At 42.9% G+C, this 18,988-nt stretch overlaps 2 protein-coding genes across 4 annotated transcripts in view; one reads left to right on the forward strand and one right to left on the reverse strand.

Annotated features, from left to right (window-relative positions):
* The window catches only part of HERC4 (HECT and RLD domain containing E3 ubiquitin protein ligase 4), a 29,432-nt gene extending 18,508 nt beyond the window's left edge, over positions 1-10,924 (reverse strand). For 2 of the 3 annotated variants that reach the window (XM_050976451.1, XM_050976449.1), the window contains exons 1-7: positions 10,760-10,924; positions 9,879-10,026; positions 8,390-8,679; positions 5,585-5,744; positions 4,457-4,533; positions 2,224-2,445; positions 210-301 (exon numbers count right to left, since the gene is read on the reverse strand). In XM_050976451.1, the coding sequence (XP_050832408.1) occupies positions 210-301; positions 2,224-2,445; positions 4,457-4,533; positions 5,585-5,744; positions 8,390-8,615 (777 nt within the window). In that variant the 5' untranslated portion in view covers positions 8,616-8,679; positions 9,879-10,026; positions 10,760-10,924. The remainder of the gene's footprint in view (positions 1-209; positions 302-2,223; positions 2,446-4,456; positions 4,534-5,584; positions 5,745-8,389; positions 8,680-9,878; positions 10,027-10,759) is intronic. The other variant, XM_050976450.1, reaches the window with a different exon arrangement.
* A 4,305-nt stretch (positions 10,925-15,229) lies between these two features.
* MYPN (myopalladin) overlaps positions 15,230-18,988 on the forward strand; it is a 72,991-nt gene continuing 69,232 nt past the window's right edge. Inside the window, exon 1 of the mRNA XM_009095987.4 lies at positions 15,230-15,289. The gene's annotated coding sequence lies outside the window, so the exon portion shown is untranslated. The remainder of the gene's footprint in view (positions 15,290-18,988) is intronic.

The following is an 18,988-nucleotide window of genomic DNA, read 5'->3' on the forward strand; positions in this document are numbered from 1 at the left end:
GGAGAGCAAGCATTTAGAAGGCAAGATTTCTTGTATTTGATAATTTTTTTTCAAATATTTAACCATTCTTCCAATCTTTCCTCAACTTGATCCGATAAATTTAGAAGAAATTTTATTTAGAATTTAGTTTATTTTTCCCTGTTCAGGTAGCATCTTCTCCTGGAAATATTAAACAAACTGGAGCATAAACATATCTTTAAGTTCTGTACCTTTGTAAGGGCAGCAGTGTGATCTTCTCCACAACATATATGAACAACCTTCTGACTTCTCAGGGACTTCAGCAGTGTAGGAACATACCTGTCTGAAAGGTTTAACAGAGAAAGGTCACTTATTTTGACAATAAAAATAAAAAACCAAACAGTTTTGCTCTGATTTGGTTCTAGTCAAGCAAGCAGTTTAAATTTGTTAGCATAACACAATCACCACGACTGAGTTTTGGAGATGGAAGTGTCACTACAGAATAAAAGAAGGACTAAGACACTGAAAAAGCTTGTAGCCCATGCTCTCATTTTCATTAGCACAGGATCACATGTCAATACACAGACAACTAAATATGGAACATTACATTAGACCTGGCACTGGCCATGAGAAAAGAAAATAAATGATCATTGTTTCTGCGTTTTAAATGAACTGTTTATGCGTTTCATGTTTTTAAAATGGTCCTGCAAGTTGGCATTGATACCTTTTCCTTGATCCTAAAACCTGAGAGCCAGACACAGCTAAGGGGTAAGGGGTTTTTACCTCAGTGTTTCATGAGGATCCCTACTGGTGCTCCACTTGGCCAAGGTGGAATGTGCTGCAATGCACACACACAACAGACCCCCTATGCCATTTGCAGCCCTTACAAATTAGCATGTCTAACAAGGATGCCCCAGTGGGAGGCCTGGATGAACGGTGTGATATTCCCCCATCTGTGGAATCCTACCCTGGATGGGCCAAATCTCTGTTTCACAGGGTGTGTTCCAGAGGGGACCTTGGTTTCCCAAGGTAGCAGGAGGCCAGAAAACCCTACACTACAAGGCCATCTTTAGGACATTTGGTCCCCTGGCCTGACACAATACCAGCACTCTGCCAAGTTATCAGGCTTAAGGAATGCTAAGAACACTGAGGATACAAAAAAAGGTATATAAAAGAAAAGGCAAAAAAAATCATCTTGGCATCAGTGTCAGTTGGGCTTCTCTGGAAAGCAGATTTATCCACAGTTTAATGTGACTGACTGCATGACAGAATGGAGCTCTGAACAAACAGGAAGCAAACATAACCTCCCTCCATCACTAGGACAAGTCAACTTTGCACAATGGTAATTCGTTAAAATATCAGTGCTCATGTCTTAAAACCTGTCAGGCATGCCAACATGTCTGCAAGAAAACCTGTGAAGACATTTTAAAGGGATTTTACTGAGAAGTGATGCTACACAAAAACCTAGGGTTATACATGTTCCAAAGAACAGGTAGGAGCAACTGAAGTCTCCCATGATTTCTGAAAAATGATTGTAATTTTCTTATTACATGAATGTGACAATTTTTAAGGCATTCAGATGAGTATTTTATTTACAACCCATTTTCCCCATTTTAAATGGTATGGGCAACAATGAACCAGTAAGAAAATGTGAACTCATGAAACCATCTACAGATTATCCACTACAAAACTGTGTATTACAGGACCCTGACAGCAAACACTGCCATCCTGGAGCCCTGTGAGCACATACTGTGCATGTAACACAATACAACCAAAAAAGAAAGAATTTTTTGTCTAATCTAAAAATCATTGAGGGTCATCCACCTAGCAGAGGAAATTTTGGAAATGGTTAGCCAAAAACTGTGAATTATTATCAAAAGTAGCCTGAGAAAGGAATTGAAAAGTAATGAATGTGATTACTAAGGACAACCAATTAGTTTTGACAGATTACTGCTTTTGCCAAGCAATTTCATCCACATAAAATCCAGTTCAAAATGTAACTGCTGCACAGTTTCAGCTCAATCCCACTACATCACAGGAAGATGTCAAACAGGGAAAGAATACAAGTGAAGCAGGCAAGAGCTTCAACATAACACTGTCAGCATTCCCACCAGACAGCAGCAGAGGAAAACACCTCTGTGCCCTCTCCGTGGCATTGGCACCCTCCAGCAGCACTGCACAAGGTTTGTTGTGTCTGCTCCTTTCCCAGGAACACTGCTCTCCTCAGATGCACACCCCAAACCCTCTGAAGCAAGGCTTACTCACCATTATCATCATTAACACCCAGCTGCCCAAATTTGTTGCGTCCCCATCCGAAGATGGCTCCAGAAAGAGTCAGTACAAAACTATGAGCTCCTCCTGCTGCAATCTGTGCAAAAGGGATTCCCAGCAGAGATTTAATCATTTGTGGGGAGGTTTGTTTTTTATACTCGTAACCTAAGCCCAGCTGGCCATATTTGTTTTGTCCCCAGGAAAACACTTCACTTCCTGTTTGAAGGAAAAAATAAACAACCAAGAAATACAATTAATATAGTTTAATAATACAATGTTTATCCACTGTAAGAAAAGCTAAAAGTTAGACTGTCACTCTTCAAAAACTTTTGAGTTTGAAAATGCATACAAACTACTGACTTCTGAAGCTAAGCATTCTTGAGTAATTTGAAGGCATTCAACTCAAGCACTTAATCAGACTGGAAGTATTTAAATCGCATTCAAATCCCTCCAAACTGCTCTCAACATTCCTGGTTCAACAGTGCTAGATCTACTGAGCTTGGTTATTACAAAACAAGGGACTGCTCCATGGGAAGTTCCACTACTGCACAGATGTTTCTGCAAGCATCTGCTGAAGCTGCACCCTGGACATGGAAAATTTTCTTACTTCCAATCAAAAGCCTCATTTAAGGTTTTCTAAGGTAAGATGCTTAAATTTTGACAGACAGTTGAAGAGATGTATATTTTTAAATACTGTCTCCATTACATGATCACTGAAGCACAAGGTTTATAATGTCATTTGGTAATTTACAAAGAAAAAAAACATTTTAAAGAATGACAATCAAAGACCTATTGATGTTAAGACTGCTTCTAAAATAGAATATTCTCTTGAACAACCATTGTTTTGCCAAGGTATTTACTATTCTAAAGATCAACACTCAAACACAAAATAATTTCGTTTTGCTGATGTGACATGTTTTCAAGAGCAATGTTACCTTCAAAATGTTTCCTACATCTCTCCCATCTCCACCTTTCCCGTAACACTTTTATCAAGATGGGGAAACAATGAAACCCATCCCCTGGAGTACAGGTCTCAGATTTTATTTATTGATATTTACAACTAAACCCAAAATGTCCTAGAGCGCACATCAAGAACAGAAACAGAGCTGCAAATCCATGACCTGGCAATAAAACAGTGATGCTGTACTCGAAGCCTGTAACTATTTAAAACACTGAGTGAATTTCAAATCACAAATTCCTGTGACATTCTTGCACCTCTGACCAACAGAACACTTGACAACACAACTCTGCTGCAGATCTTAACTCAGGCAAAGGGTTACTTCTAAAGCTCTGCCTGCCCTGAAACAAAGGCATTCCCTTGGGTTATTATGATAGTTACACCTCAGAATACATAATGGCACAGGAAATGCTCAACAGGAGCCCATGGAAAGTCACACACAGAACCCAGGCACATTTAATCAATATAAACTACGGGATTTACAGAAAAAAAAAATAAAATCATTCAGTGTACAATGAACACCTGCCTCCCCACGGTTACTTGGTTCACATGTTAAACACACATTGTTAAGAAACACTGACAAACTACAAACTTTCTGGAATTTTGTCCTGAGTTGGGAAGTTCCCATTAACCCTTTTCAGCAGCCACTTCTTCAAAGTGGAAGTTTTGGCCACAACTCTCCTCTCTCGTGATGAGACAAGCAACAAGCAAATTGAAATTCATTTTTGTTTCTGGAGAGCTGCACTAACCAGACAGACAGTACAAGTGAGGCCAACTAAGCACGTGCTCACAGCCCCAGCAGGAATTTGAAGACAGGTATTTAAACTTCCAGAAGGTGGCTTCTATGGGACATGGCATTTTAACTATGGAAGCACCAAAAACCAGAGGCTTTGCCATGATGAAGCACACAAGGAAGTGACTCCTGCCAGCCTCAGCAACTTGAGGTTACAGGTTAAAACCGACCAGTGTGAAAGATTTGGGACCAAGAAAAAGAAACAAAATAAAAAGGATGTCACATGAAAGCCAGATGATGAGAAAAAACCAACACACACATACCCTGAAGAAATAAAAGCACAACTCAACATCCATTTGTACATTTGTTTTTCAAATTCAAGCTTCCATTATTAAATTACACAGCCCCTACCAACCTGAAATCCCATCTGTGCTAAGTGGTAGCATGTTTAACAAAAAAAAAGATAAAATATATCTTGAAAACTTTCGAACTCCCTGGTACAAAACTACAAAAAACTTCAGGAGGATTTGGCTTACCTTTTGAGAGTGCTAGTGAGTGATAATAACCACAAGCAACTTGGACAATCTGGATCTCTGATAAGCTTTTAATATTTCTATTGGAGTCAGAAAACAGAGAAAGAGTTAAGCTATCAGATCATGGTATAAAATAAAAGGTAATATACAAAACGTGAATCCTTTTTACTGAAGTGTACTAAACATCCCAACTTTTTTTAGATGCTATTTAGCAAAATCTGAAGACAAAACTGCATTTTTCTAAACCTTCTAAGGTCAGGTTCTGCCTTATGTTCAAACAGATCAAGTCTGTAAAAGTCCATAATGAAGAATTAGGGAGGTTCATCTGCTGGGAAGGTGATCTCACACAGCTGAATAGAGGAATGAATACAGAATACAAGAAAAAACTCATTCTTACTTTCCAGTTTCCAAAACTTCAGTTTATAGACCTAATACATATTGCACAACATTATAAAGAAGTTGCAAATACATGCACATGTGCACTAAAAGTAATAATGCTTTCAACTTGGGATGAGAAAAAAGTTTCTGAAGGGCCTGTGGGCTTTTAAATTGGATGCAGATAGAACATTTTTAATATTATGGTCATGAATTACTAAGGTTCCAAGGAATTGTTACTTTTGTGTGTGGACTTCAGGTACCTGGAATGCTTATGGCATTCTGAAAACAATGCTGGCCAACATGAATTTTTTTAAGTAGAAGGTGTATTATCCAATCACAGCTGAAAGGCTTTGGGGTGAAAACTGAGCTACAAAGATAGGACAGCAAATGTACCTTCTTCAAATTGAAAGTTTAACACTCTATCTCTCTTTAACTTCTCTTAAATGGCATTCATACTCTTAAAATACCCATCCTACTTTTCCACTGTAAGTCTCATCGTTAGGGGAGGACTATTAAAAAAAACAACAAACACAACACCCCAAAAAGCACCAAACCAAACCAAGCACCCCTGTAACACATTTCTCACAGGACTTTCTGAGAAAGGAAACTGTCTACATACAGCATTCAAGTGTCACAACTAATATACAATTTCTATATTTATATGACTTTACCTGTAACAACAGAATAGCTTAACCATTGTGATTTCAGCACATTATTTTTAAAAAAGGCAACTTATTATGGACTATTTTTAACCTGGGCACTCTGACGCACTCCTCTGTTCCTGGCAAGCCAAGCTGTCCATCAGTAGCCAGACCCCAAGCATATACCTGACCTTTGTCATTTAATGCAAGAGTGTGGGCTTCTCCACATGACACAGCTACAATATTTTGGGCATCCAGTGCACCAACATGCTCTAAAAAAAGGAATAAATAAAATTAGTTGTTTTTAAAAAAAAGCTACTAACAAGTTAGGCTTGTTTCAAACAGTTTACACAGTACTAAGACATCAACTAAGCCCATAAGTTCTGCTGAAACACCCTTTATTTAAAATGATAAACATGCAGTTCTAGGAGAAATGAGTAGAATTTGACACCCTGAAGTAACCAAGGGATGACTGTTTCTGGAGCAGTACACAGCAGGGCACAACACCTGCACCTCGATCCTAACGGATCCTTCTAATCTTGCCATCTGAAAATGAGTGCAGAAACTCAATTAACAGTAAGGTCAAATAGATTATTGTCAAATGACTACACGTGTAGACATTATGTAACAGTAAAACATTCCACCACAGCAAATTAAATTCACCTACTCATTATTAAGAAAGAGCCTGCAAAACAAGGCAGGGCAAATTACAGACTAAAGCTACTGATTTTGCAATGAGCTACACAATGTCTTCTTTATAATGCAAAACACTGTAGAAACAGATCCTAAAGAGTAATTTTTCTAGACATACAGTGACACCTCCGAAAAGCACACACTAAAATCTCTCTGATTTGTTTCCAGTAGCCTGCACCAATGCATTTGGAAACACTCAAAGCTTGGTTTTGGGCTTATGATTTGTGATCAGAGTAACATTTCAATTCCAGCAATAAGTAAAGCAGAGAAATATCATCAGGGCCTGTCATTAAGGCTGGAATTTTCAATAGTTCCCTTAAATTAGGGACTGCTTGGACATTTTACTCCCAGTTTTCAAGCACAAATTCTATTCCAGCCTAAGAATGGCACAGCACTGAAAAAGCCTGTGTATTGTCAATGTTATGGGCACTCTAAACACAGCCCAGCCCAAGTCAGCTTCACAATAGTAGCTCACATTATCAGCAGCATGACAGGCACTCAGCTTCCAAAATAAACTAACACAGGCAGCAGATATAAGTTCTTTTTATTACATCCAGCTGGTCTGACTAAAGAGGCTGCCACCCCAATTCACCCATTAGAGCCTCCCACAGCTCTGCCAGTGGGAGAGGTCATGGAAGCACTCTCCAGCTCTGGCACCAGCACACAGATTAGCTCAGGCAATCTCCCCCAGCTGCTGAACCAGCCAGCCTGACTGCCTAAAATGGATTAAGGAACAGCCATGCAGTGCTCATGGCAAGCAGAGCTCTAGAAGGAGGAAAGAAGAAAGGCAGTGGGAAACAAGGAGGTAGCAAAGACACACAGTCAGCAACAAAATTATCTTCAGTTAGCAGAAACACATTTAAAAGAGAGCATCCACCCATCTATAAAGATACCAAGCCTCTCTGGGCTGTGCAACTGAAGTTATCCCAATGCTCTGACTTCATACAACACTCAGCAGTAATATCAGTAACCTCTGGGTGAAAGGAAGATTAGGGAGGACATCCTCATGTGTCTGAGCATGTTAAAAAAAATAAATTAGAGTAGGTCCACTACATATGAAAGGCTATGCAAATTAAATGTCAGATATTTTCATTGTAACCTTCAGACTAAAAGACAATTCACCAAAATTTGCAAAGTGGGCAACAAGCAGAGTAAGTTTGACATGCTGAGTTTCTCTTCATGTTCGTGAAGGAGATGTTTAAACAGGACTAAAGTTTATCAGTTTTAATATCCACATACTGTTTCCCAACAAAAGTCCACATTAGTTAAAAAAAAAAAAAAAATCAAGAAAATCTTTAACTGGCACCAAAACTGAAACTTTGTGTAAAGGAGAACTACTAAAATACCCCATGACACCTCATTTCCATTTGAAAAATTTGTGGCAAGTATTGAGCCAAGCCAGTTGTGAAAGTGCTCTAGGAGTGATTAGAACCAAGTCTCAGTGAGCCTTCCCAGTTTGCTGTGCTGTGAGCAGTGAGCAGCACTGTTCCCTGGCTCCCAGCACCAGCTATGACTCACATCCAAGCTCTGAAGGGAGCCCATGTGCACACTCCTCTGCAGTCCCTGCAAGATGTTTACCCAGTTCTGCTCCAGAACTGCACTAGGAGGGAGCAGAAACACACACCAAACACAGGTGGGAAGAAAAAAAGCCCAAAGAAGTGTTACACAGCATCCTTTAGGCTTTTCCAAACCCTCTCCCCGTAGCGCTGCTTATCCTGATAAGTCTTTTGATAAAAGTTTTATTTTTAGTTCTTACAAAAAGAGAACATTGCTTCAAATCAGACCTGCTGCACATCACGTATCAGACAACTAAAACCTGCATGTTTCCCTGCAGTGATATGCCAAATACTCACTTCCACCATATTCCAACAGCCAAACCCACACATGAAGTACAATACCAACCCATGGATTGCAGCAGGTCAGCTCCCCTTGAGAGCAGAAACAGGCACTGAGTCTCCCACAGCCATGCTTGAAATAAAAACTACTGGCACTGTCCACCTGTACAGCATGCAAAAATATGGGGCGACTGCCACGTTTCATGGCTGTTTGTTCCCAGCAGAGCAATGCTTTTCCAGTCAAAAAGATGTCCATTCTTGGAAGAACAGCTGAGCATGAATTTGCCCCATGCAGACACTGGCGATCTTGGCTTTGATGAAGCACAGTAAAACGAAAGCCACACCCACCACCCCACAGAATCCCCACAATTCATCACTTCTAAACTTACCGGGTCTTTTCCTGGCTTTTTCATGCCCCAGTTGTCCCAGATCATTGCATCCACATGTATAAACTGTCCCATCATCCAGGACAAAAACAGTGTGTCTCAGTCCACATCCTACATCTCTGACCCTTTTATTTAGGAAAAAGTCACTTTTTCTGGGTTCTAAAACAATCTCTTCATCAATTCCACCCAATCCAAGCTGTCCAAAAGATGCATTGCCCCAGCACAACATGTTTACACTTCTTTTTATCAGAGATCTTACAAATTCACTTTTCTAGAATACTCCTTCTGCGTAGCTGTTGAGAAAAAAGGAAAATGTACATTTTTCAGTATTGTCCCCAACATTTACATTACTTTCTATACAGCATGTAATTCATGAGCTCACTTTCTCTACACCAATGTATTCAAACCCTGAACAATTTTTAAGAGTGTGATTTGCTTTCTTGGCCAGGATTTGCATTAACTCTGCAGTGAAATGCTTTCTTTCCCATTTCAGATACAACTTTTAAGATGTGCAGGTCACTGGTTTTGCATAACTTTGTTTCAAAAATTTAAAATGTCATTCTTCATAAAACGTCTTTAATCCCTAATCCAAATTTATACAAATTTGCAGTTGCAGCCAATTCCAGCCAGTGGAAATTACTTCAAACATCTTCCAAGGGGACAGTACAGGCTACTTTCTTTACTTGAGGAGTTGCATGACTGTGTATGGCCTCAAGATCATCACCAAAAACAACACTTGACTCATAGCTTGGAAAAAAATGGTCAGCTCTGATCAATCCAGTTATGCAATACAAAGTACAATATGCTGTGTCAGTCATTGCATTTAAACAACTAGGAGTCAACAGAACTCACAATTCAAAAGAAAATAAATAGCTGAAACTCAAGTCCCCAGTCTTGCACTGCAGTCAACACCAGCTACAGCTTCAGTTACTCTGCAGTAGCAGGAGGCCACATACACCAACTCCCCCAAGCAAGTCCACACCCCTAATCTCTAAATTACAATTATCAGAATTTGTGCTGACAGACTCTGTACCTTTTTGGAAAGGATTCAGAGCCGCCCTTCTCTTTCATTTGCAGTAGTGCATACAACAAAAAATCAGTGACAACATTTTCACTACTACTTATACCACATTTCCATGACAGCAAGTTTCCCTGCATTTTCAGAGCAATTTAAAAGTCAATGTAATCTAATGAGAAATTACTATAAATTTTCATCTGTGACCATTATTTAGAAGACATTCTGCAGGGTCATAACATGTATAAACTACCTAAATCCCAAACTGCTCAGAGAAGCAAGCCAACACTTAACATCTAAGTGTTACGTACAGCAAATGGCAGAATTCTTGCCAGCACAACAGGATAAACTATTTTACTCCACAAAAGACAAATTGCAATAAACAGGACACTTATTTTTGTGACCACATAAAAATCCCCAAAAGCAACACCGAACCAAAACAGCCAAACAGCTTAAAATATATTGCATTCTGTTTACCTATCTCAGGAGGTGAGGCATGATCAAATATTTCCCTAGCTATATCCTACCACATTCAGAAGGGGACATCGAAACGAAGACGTCTTCAGTTAGGACATGGCTACGCAAGAGCACACGTCACACATCTGTAGCAGCGACTTGCTTCAACCTGCAACACAAGAAATCAGAAAAGATGTATCACTACAGTTCTCCGAGGTTTCTATAGTCAAGATTTATCTCCATCTCCAGCAGGGAAAAAAAAAGGAAAAGTTCTCCTTTCTCTTGAACTATATATGTATTTCCACGGAAGGCGGGGTTGTTTTGTTTTGCATCATTTAAGAGCCAGCAGCCAAAGTTCTGTACTTTGATCTCAAATCACGGCACTCTTTCACCCCCGTGCGTGCCCATCAGAGCCACCTCGCGCCGTCAGCCGCCGGGAACCCCCGCTTGTGCCGGCGGCCGGCCCGGCCCGGGGCAGCCCCGCACTCGCCCCGAGCCGCGGGCGGGCGGCCCGGCCGGGAAGCGCCCGGAGGCTTCGCGCGGGCTGAGGCCGTGCCCCGTGAGGGGGCCCCGCCCGCCCCGGCGCTCGCCGCGGCCCCGCGTTCCCTCGGCGGGGCTCGGCTCCCCGGGCCCGCCGCGCTGAGCGGCGGAGGGAGCGGCGGGCGCGGCCCGGCGGCGGAGAGGGGCGGCGGCCGGACCCCTCCGTGCCCCGCGGCCGCTCGGCGGCGCCGCCCGGCCTGGTCCCAACCGCCCCGGGCCGCACCTGCCCCGCGGCACCCCCGCCCCGCTCCCGCGGCCGCGTCCCGCCGTGGGGCCCCGCGGCCCCGGCCACTTTCCCGTCCGCCCCGCGGGGCCCGAGGGCGGCAGCGCCCGGCTCCGCTAAGGTCCTCTGCGGGACTCACCGGTGGAAGCGAAGCGCTCCGCTGCCCTCCGCAGCCCGCCCACCGCAGCCGCTCGCCGGCCACGGCCGGGGCGTGAGCAGCGTGAGCAGCCCCGGGCGCGGTGACAGGGCCCGGCCACCGCTGCCGCGCAGGCGCCAGCTCGGCGGGCGGGACCGCAGCGCCCGCTCCACCGCCCGCCTCCCGCCGGCCCGGCCTCGTGGTCGGGGGCGGGGACGCGGCGCGGAGCCGTCACCCGGGGCTCGGCGGAGCTGCAGGGGACGTTGCGCTCGGAGGCACCGCGTGGTTCGGTTCCCGCCGTTGGGCTGTGAGGAGGCGGGGCGAGGAGCTGCCAGCAGAAATTAGGCGAGGGAGCGGCCCGGGAGGCGCGGAGCCCCGGAGGGAGGCTCTCCTTCTGCCCGTGAGCTCGGGGAGCGCAGGGCCGGGCGCCGACCTCGGCCGTTCCCTCCGGCGGTGACCGAAGCTGTGCCCGTTCTCGGCATGGGAACACATGTGAGCGCGAAAATACAGAGCCGTCGTTGTGTTACATCGCAGGTTTTAAACTGAGAATTTAAAAACTGGAGTGGGTTCTAGGGCAGATAGCTCTCTGAGGAGAGGTCTTCGTGTGGCGTTTCGTCTGCCTTGCAGAGTTCTCCAGACACCTGGGCGCGTGTTGCTGTTCCTTATTCCCGATCCGCGGAGATCTGCGGAAGCCTCTGCTTGATCTCTGAGGGCACGAAAAGAATGAGATCAGTCAGTGGGAAGGAACTGGATCCGCTGGGGGGGATGCAGGAACAAACTGTTCTCCATACTCCAATTACGCGTCGTTAACTTGTGGCAGCACGTAGCGGTTCCCGCGGGTGAGCGGTGCCCTGAGCAGCGCCGTGAGCGCCGGCCCTGCTCGGCCTTCCTGCTCCGGGGAACGGCCTTTGGGGTCTGCCCTGCCCCTCCCGGCCTTCCTGCTCCAGGGAACGGCCTGCCTTTGGGGCTCTGCCCTGCCCCTCCCGGCCTTCCTGCTCCAGGGAACGGCCTGCCTTTGGGGCTCTGCCCTGCCCCTCCCGGCCTTCCTGCTCCAGGGAACGGCCTGCCTTTGGGGCTCTGCCCTGCCCCTCCCGCGGAAAGAAACGCAGCTTTCGGAATTTGCCAGTGTGGTTACAGGCTTCTCTCAGTGTCTATGCCCAAGATGGGCACAGTAAAACGGTTTTTCTCGGTGAACACGTATCTCTAGTGGAGCCACTAAAGGAGAATTTACACGCCAGACACACGTCTTAACTTTTTTTTTTCTCCCCCGGTGTTATGCTTGGTACTCGGAGGAAAATCCATCGCAATTTTTGTAATTGGACCGGGTTGGTAATCCAAATGAGATTTCCTTATTTAGCAGTCTCTTTACGGAAGGATCCACCTTTATGTAGGTCGGGAATTGAAAAAAGGCCAGGACCAGGTATACGTCACAGCAAGTGATTTTGCAAACTGTGCGTGAGGAAAGTTCTGTGTTTGGTGTCCTTCTGCCCTTTTGTAGAACAGAAATCATTTCACAAAATCCCAATCAAAGGGATGTCTTGGTCCAGCTGTTAAACACTCTTGTATATGTAAATAGGTAAGATTCTACAGGACTTCTCAGGATTTGTGGTTGTAGATTTATCAGGAAAGATCCAAAGCAGAAATATGAAATTCATACCTAGGGAAAATGAGATTGCTGCACAGCTGACACAAGCAAAATGATGCAGCACTTTTCAGGGCAACAAATGCACGGTTTTGCTATTTAAAGGAGAAATGTGAGTGATTTGCCTTTTGCCATTCTGCATCTGAAACTGAAAGGTTAGCAGGAGCTGTGACACAGAGCAAACGGAGGAAAACATTTCGTTTGTTATCTTCTAAACTTCTTTTTTCCTTTATTTGTGAGCCCAACGGAGTAGTAACTGAATAGCTACACTGTGAAATGGATTTTAAATATTGGCATTCATTGTGCAATGTGTCCTCTGACCAGCATGTGGGGATATGCCCAAGTATTTGAAGAGAACATTATATGCCCACTACAATTTTATACAAGGAAAAGTCACTTGGTATAACTGGCTTAAAAAATATAGAAAGCATGAAACAACATACAGTGTTGCACAAATCTCAACTTCCTTCTGCAATAGGCATAGCTATTTCATTTTAAAGAATTATATTAATCCTAACATCAGATTACTGTAAATAGAGTAATTCAGGTGTGTCTTCAAATAAAGTACAAGCCATATTTTTATTCCACTTATCATTTATCTTAGGAAATTTGCTTTTTAGTGCCAGAGAAGCCATATCTTCCCTACCATGCCCTAGTACCTTAGGGGATCCCCTTCCTGGGGCTGAAGGCACACAGCAGTGGGGGGAAGAGAATGTGTGCTGTGCTGCCAGAGCCCTGCCTGGGCTCCCTGGCACTGGTACAACCCATCCTGCACCCAGCAGCACTGAACCTGCCACAATGGGCAGGGTCTGCACTTGCAGTGCTCAGGGAGCTGTGGGGTGCTTGCACCTCAGAATTCCCATTGTCCCTTCTAGTACTGCAAAAAAAACTCCGAGATGCAAAGTCCAGTGGAAACAAGAAATGTAAATCTGCTTAACTTCAGGGAAGGAATTTATTTCCTTGTAAGTGCCTTAGCCCTGAGGGTTTCCTGTTACCATTGCACAGTCTTCTTATTGATGGTCAAAACAAACAGGAAACTATTTTCAGTTCCCCTGCCATTATTAAAATAGCAATGCTTGGCTACTGCCTGGTGATAGCTGTCAGCACAATTGTGGTTTTTAAATTGTACCCCAGTTAATCCCCTGCTGAGATAACACAAAAATGGGAAAATAATCGTGTCTAGGGTTAACTAATATGTCCTTTATGCTCAATTACTAGAAAACATCTTTCACTTAATATACATGTTTTTGAAGGCTGCAGTATTATGGCATAAAACTTTTTGTATAGTTAGTAACAGAGACACTGCTCTCTGCCTCCATTTTCTCTTGGCAACAGCCAGGACATACTTTTATAAACTTCAATTCCACATTTCAAACCCCTTTGCTTTATACTTTGATGTGTCATAGACTACAGAAAATAGAAATGGGTGTTCAGAACAGCTGATCACATGAAATTCGAGATGTCAGCATTTTGCTGTGAGAAATTACCCACCTTTGTGTGAAGCCTTTGTGTAGAATATTCTTGATTAAGACAAAGAAAAGGCTTTAAAATGCAAATAGGCTTACAAACAAGGGATGGTCAGACCCTTTTATGCCATTTCAGTTTTACATTTCATCCTTAGATGCGTCACAGTATCCACGTAGGGAGCTCACATACACTGAGTATGAGTTTTATATGCTCTGCCACTTCAGAGCTCAGAGTGTTTTGTAGTTCTCTCTCTGCCCACCCTGCTCACAAACAGTTCTGGTTAGCTCAAATGCAAATGTGCTTACCAGTAAGACCAGTCATTTATTAATTGATGTCAACATGCTGAAAAAAACTGAACAGTTTTATACCTGTTTGTGAACATATGTTACAATAAAAATACTAAACTGATGACATTGTAAGTTCTGTGGTTAACTCAAGGCATCTGATAAAGGGAGCTGCTTAAGGGAAAACTGAGGAGACACCTTCAAATTAAGATAAGCAAAACGAAAAACCTGCAACCCTCCCACTTCCCTCATCCTCTCAGGCCACAAACTATAGCTGAAATAGCCAAAGGAAAGCTGTTCATGGGATGATGAATGCAAAGAAAATGAAAAAGCAGCGAAGGGTGAGGATGAGCCCTGGACATGAAGTCTGTAATGAAGGAAACAAGCTGACCTTTGTGTTAGGGATGAAGCTCTTGCATTCACAAACCCTTGTGTGGATCCAGTGTCCCCAGGCCCACACCAGCTGGCACTGACTCCCCTGTGCCCTGGCAGTATGGCAGCAGCCACACAAGTGCTGAAGCACCTGCAGGTTGGGGCTGAAGATGCTGAACATTTTTGAGCATCCTACACAGAGTGTTGGGAGTGCAGCCCCTTCCCACATGTGGCATATTTTCTGCCTATTGAAGTGATGTTCCACACTATTACATGTATTTTTCTGTTATAAATAGATCAGCAGGCCAGGTGCTAACCGAGCATGAAAATTCCCACGTAATCTTTTGGGTTTTTTTGGTTTAAGAGATGGAGAGACACCAGTTGACAGAGACATCAGAGACAATGAGACAGCAGTTCCCATGTCATTAAACTGGGCTTTTGGTCAGGCCAAAAGTGACCTTTGATTTTTAAGATGCAATCCTTCAGGAACACAATATCAATAATTGAGCGGGCGGTGCCCTGCAGGGACCGATTTGGTAACACGCTGAACCTCAGCTTATAAAATAGCTGCAAGTGGTGCCACATGCTGCTGGTTCTGACATGACACTGTGTCTTTGCAAGGCAGCATGATGAAGCACCCTAAAATTAGCCTTCTTACTATTTCGTAAAGAGCAGGCAGAAAGGTAGCAGCCTGCACTGAGGAGAACAAAGAGCACAGGGGAGGACCAGAACTGAGGCTCGCATACAGCCTGGTCACAACACTTCGTGGTGAGCACTCTTGGCTTCTTTGCAAATTTCCATGTGGGATTGTTCAGGGTAATGCCTTATCCCAAGCACAGGCTGACCTGATTACGAAGAAAGGTGCTCGTGTAAACAGAGGTGGGGAGGAGGGACCTGTTTTGTCAGGGGGATTGGGATTCGGCAGAAGGGAAAACTATCTGTGAAAATTACGTGGATGGTCTCTTTGAGGAGTGTGGTTGGACCTGGCACTAAATCCACAAAACTAAGTTTGTTGTTACTGGAATATAACTGGGAGTGGAAGAAAAAAATGGGCTGCTATGAAAATCAGAAACAGCCTGATAAAGACCCTTTCTATTGAGCCGGACTGATTTTGTCCTGATATTTCATTTTATCTCTACCCCACTTACTGCATGTTAAAGTCCTTCGCTTTACAGGGAGTAAGATTTGAGAGCAAAACAAAAAATCCACCTTCCAGGCAGTGGGAAGATAGGGGTGTGGATGTGTCAGTGTTTGGGACCAGAAACAGTGGAGGAAAAGATCCCAGGCCAGAGTAACGCTTCCGACGGGGAGAGAAAAGAAAGGGTGAGGAAACATTTGAATATCAGAGGGCACAAGCAGCATGCCATGACAGGGATGTGAGTGCTGGCTGCTGGGAGGGAAGGGGGCACAGCACAGTCTCTGGGAAGCAGAGGACCCCCCCAGCAGCTGGGTGGGCCAGCCTGTGGCCCCGTGCCTCAACAATTGTCAGTACATGCTGTTTTCTCTATTCCTGTGGTAGCACTCTGCAAAGAATAGCTGGGAAGGAAATAACACTGGGGTATAAACTGTGCCTGGTACATTCAAACTACATACAGCTGTTTCTGCTATTAGTTATCACTCAGAAATGTGGGACTGTTTTTGCAACACAGGTATTTTTGTTCAGTAAAGATGGTTGGACAGCACTCTGCAGCTTTTAGAATTTAACTTGGGACAGTATTTATGATTTCACATGTATTACAAAAACCCAGAGAGGCATGATTCTATAAGATCTCTTTTGTGCTGTTAGCAACCAACAGATATTTGTTGAAGCAAGGACTGAAATGTGTCAAATTGGGAGTGAATCTATGACATTTGTATCAACTGCAGTACAGGACTTCTCTGTTCATAAAGGGCATTAAATATTCACAGTTGTCAAAGAGTCTTGGACAGATTGAAAACTAAGTTTCTCTTGCAGATGTTCTTAAGGAGTTCCACAGATATTGTATGTGAGCAATCAGAGCTTGGAGTCCTTGAAGGACTGTAACTCTTAATTTCCTATAATGTAAGTCTCAACCTTGGCATTAGAATAAAAAAAAATTGGAGATAGAAGGTGAGCTGTATGAGCTGAGCAATCAAATCCTCATAACTGTCTGAAAAATGGAATCCCTGCTGCTCCCTACACACAATTCCAATGTAGATAAACCCAGTGACTCCCCATGTTCCCAGAGGTCTCCTAAGTCAATATTTACTTTATTTAGGAAAGAAAAATTGCCACAAATTAGTAATCTTTTGTTTCTGCTTACTGACACTGGAGTGGTGCAGGGTCATGCCAATTTTATTGTTGATTTTTTAGTATAAGTAATTTGGATGCTCTTATTTCACTGCAGAAGACTTTGGGTCAATGTTTTTGGGATAATGTTTCTTTGTTTATTTGGTCTACCAGCACAGAACAAACTGCCTCCATTTAGAACTTAAGGCTTGAAAGGGGAAGCCAAAGCAGCTGAATATCTTTTAGAAGCAGAAACAGTAGAGCAGCCACTTGTGCCAAGCCTCCATTGCATTTAGCTGTGCCTTTTCCTTGGACAGGGAAGGAGTAGCAGTGATTCATCACCTGTGCCTGCCTGATGAAGGCTTTCTTGTCATTTGTGTCAGCAAGTCACCAGCACACCACTAATTATGATCACTGGTCCCAGTCAGAAATTATCCTTTCAGGGACGCTGGATACTCCCCACTTTACACATACATACTTACTTTCATAGAAAATAGTACAGAGATCTTTTCAGCTCCTGGTCAAGGTTCTAGAGCAGCAAAATTACTCCCAGAATAGAAGGAATTTGAGAGGAGTCCTAGAGCTCAGGACCCTGGAGATTTAAGTGAGATTGTTCCTGAGACTGTCTCAGGAAAAGACAGAGCATTTCAAGAGTATCCAACTGGCACAGCAGCTTCTGTTCACCCCATGGCCCAGTGGAGACATCCAAAACCAGACAAATTCAGGGGAGCCAGCTTGAAACACCAATCTCCTCAGAAAACAGCTACACATCATATTTTAGCCAACAGACTTGTCCAAAACTATTGTGTCCAGATGTGATATAACTTCTGCAAATACAAACAATTCTGTACAAACACTATCAGGTGCTTCTAGCTTGTAGCAAACTCAGCCAGGCAAACTGGCTTTTTAACAGACAGTATCAATATCACAAATTAAATTCTTTTGATTATAGCTTCTTTTCTTTTTTTTTTTTTTTTTAATAAAATGAAGGAAAGGAATGCTTATTTGTCTCATGAACAAGTGGTTGCTTTATAGCAAGCAGCAATAGGATTAAAAATCACTTTTCTGAGAGGCAAATGTTGTGGTCTTTATCATTGTCCCTGACCTCTTGTTCAAGTTTGAGTTTCTAAATAGTTCATCACCATTATAAACCTGTTTGTGTTGTCTTCTGTGTTTACAATAACCACAAGCATTAAAATAGTCTGTTCATAACTATAATAATCCTGCAGAATTATAATAGGCAAGAACCTAGAAATGTTCCATTTATAGCCATTACAAACACTTGTAATTTCCAGTGTGGGGTATCAGCAATGACCCCTCCAGAATCCAGTGTTTGGGATTAAAGTGTCTGGACATTTTCAAATCAAATTTATGAACACTGTTATCTTTTGGCAAAAGATAATAATCTAGGATAGTTAATAACAACACATACAGTTTTAAAATCTTCATTTTTGAAACTTCCCACACCAGTAGTTTCACACTAATTTTAACTGGATACACAACAATTTGCCAAAGTAACAACAAAACAGATACTGTTATTATAATGCTTTCTGATGTTTTCCTAAAAACCCACAGGGAGTTAAAAGAAATACCATTTGACAAGTGGAATTAAATGGATGTTTAAATATAATTTAAGCGTACATATTTTGAAGTGAAATTTAAAAGCTCAAGGATTATCAAATAAATTTATGTTTATAGCTATATTTCAAGACACTTAATTTTTTTAAAATTAATTTTTGATAAATTAAAGATTCAAATAGCATGCTTGACTCTGCTATACCTCCTCTGGACATATATTGATCAACATAAAGAGAATAAAACTAGAGACTAGTAATATATTCCTCATCAAATATTTTCTGCTGTAAACCTTTGGCTTCCTCAAATCCTGCATCTTAGGATCTAGACCAGAGAGATCTTCAGGTCTCTGTGAAAGATCCAAAGGTTTTCTCTTGTGCCTCAGAAATAGACCCCAAGTATTTCAGGATCAGGAAGCACTCAGTATGTGTGGAGTTTCTTTCCTGACTTTTCCAAGCCTAGGAAACAATCCTGTTTGGAGCCCTGTTATCCCTCCTTGGTACTTCCAGTGACAGAACTGCAAGGAGCCTGTGGGAGCACACAGAAAGTCACTCCAGCTGCAAGAGACTGCTCTCAGAGTGCTCTTTTTGGGAGTCAGATTGTCCACTGGCTCTTGGACTTTCAACTTTATTATCTTGATTGCA

The sequence above is a fragment of the Serinus canaria genome, chromosome 6 (assembly GCF_022539315.1).
Source record: "Serinus canaria isolate serCan28SL12 chromosome 6, serCan2020, whole genome shotgun sequence".
In the NCBI taxonomy this organism is placed as follows: domain Eukaryota; kingdom Metazoa; phylum Chordata; class Aves; order Passeriformes; family Fringillidae; genus Serinus; species Serinus canaria.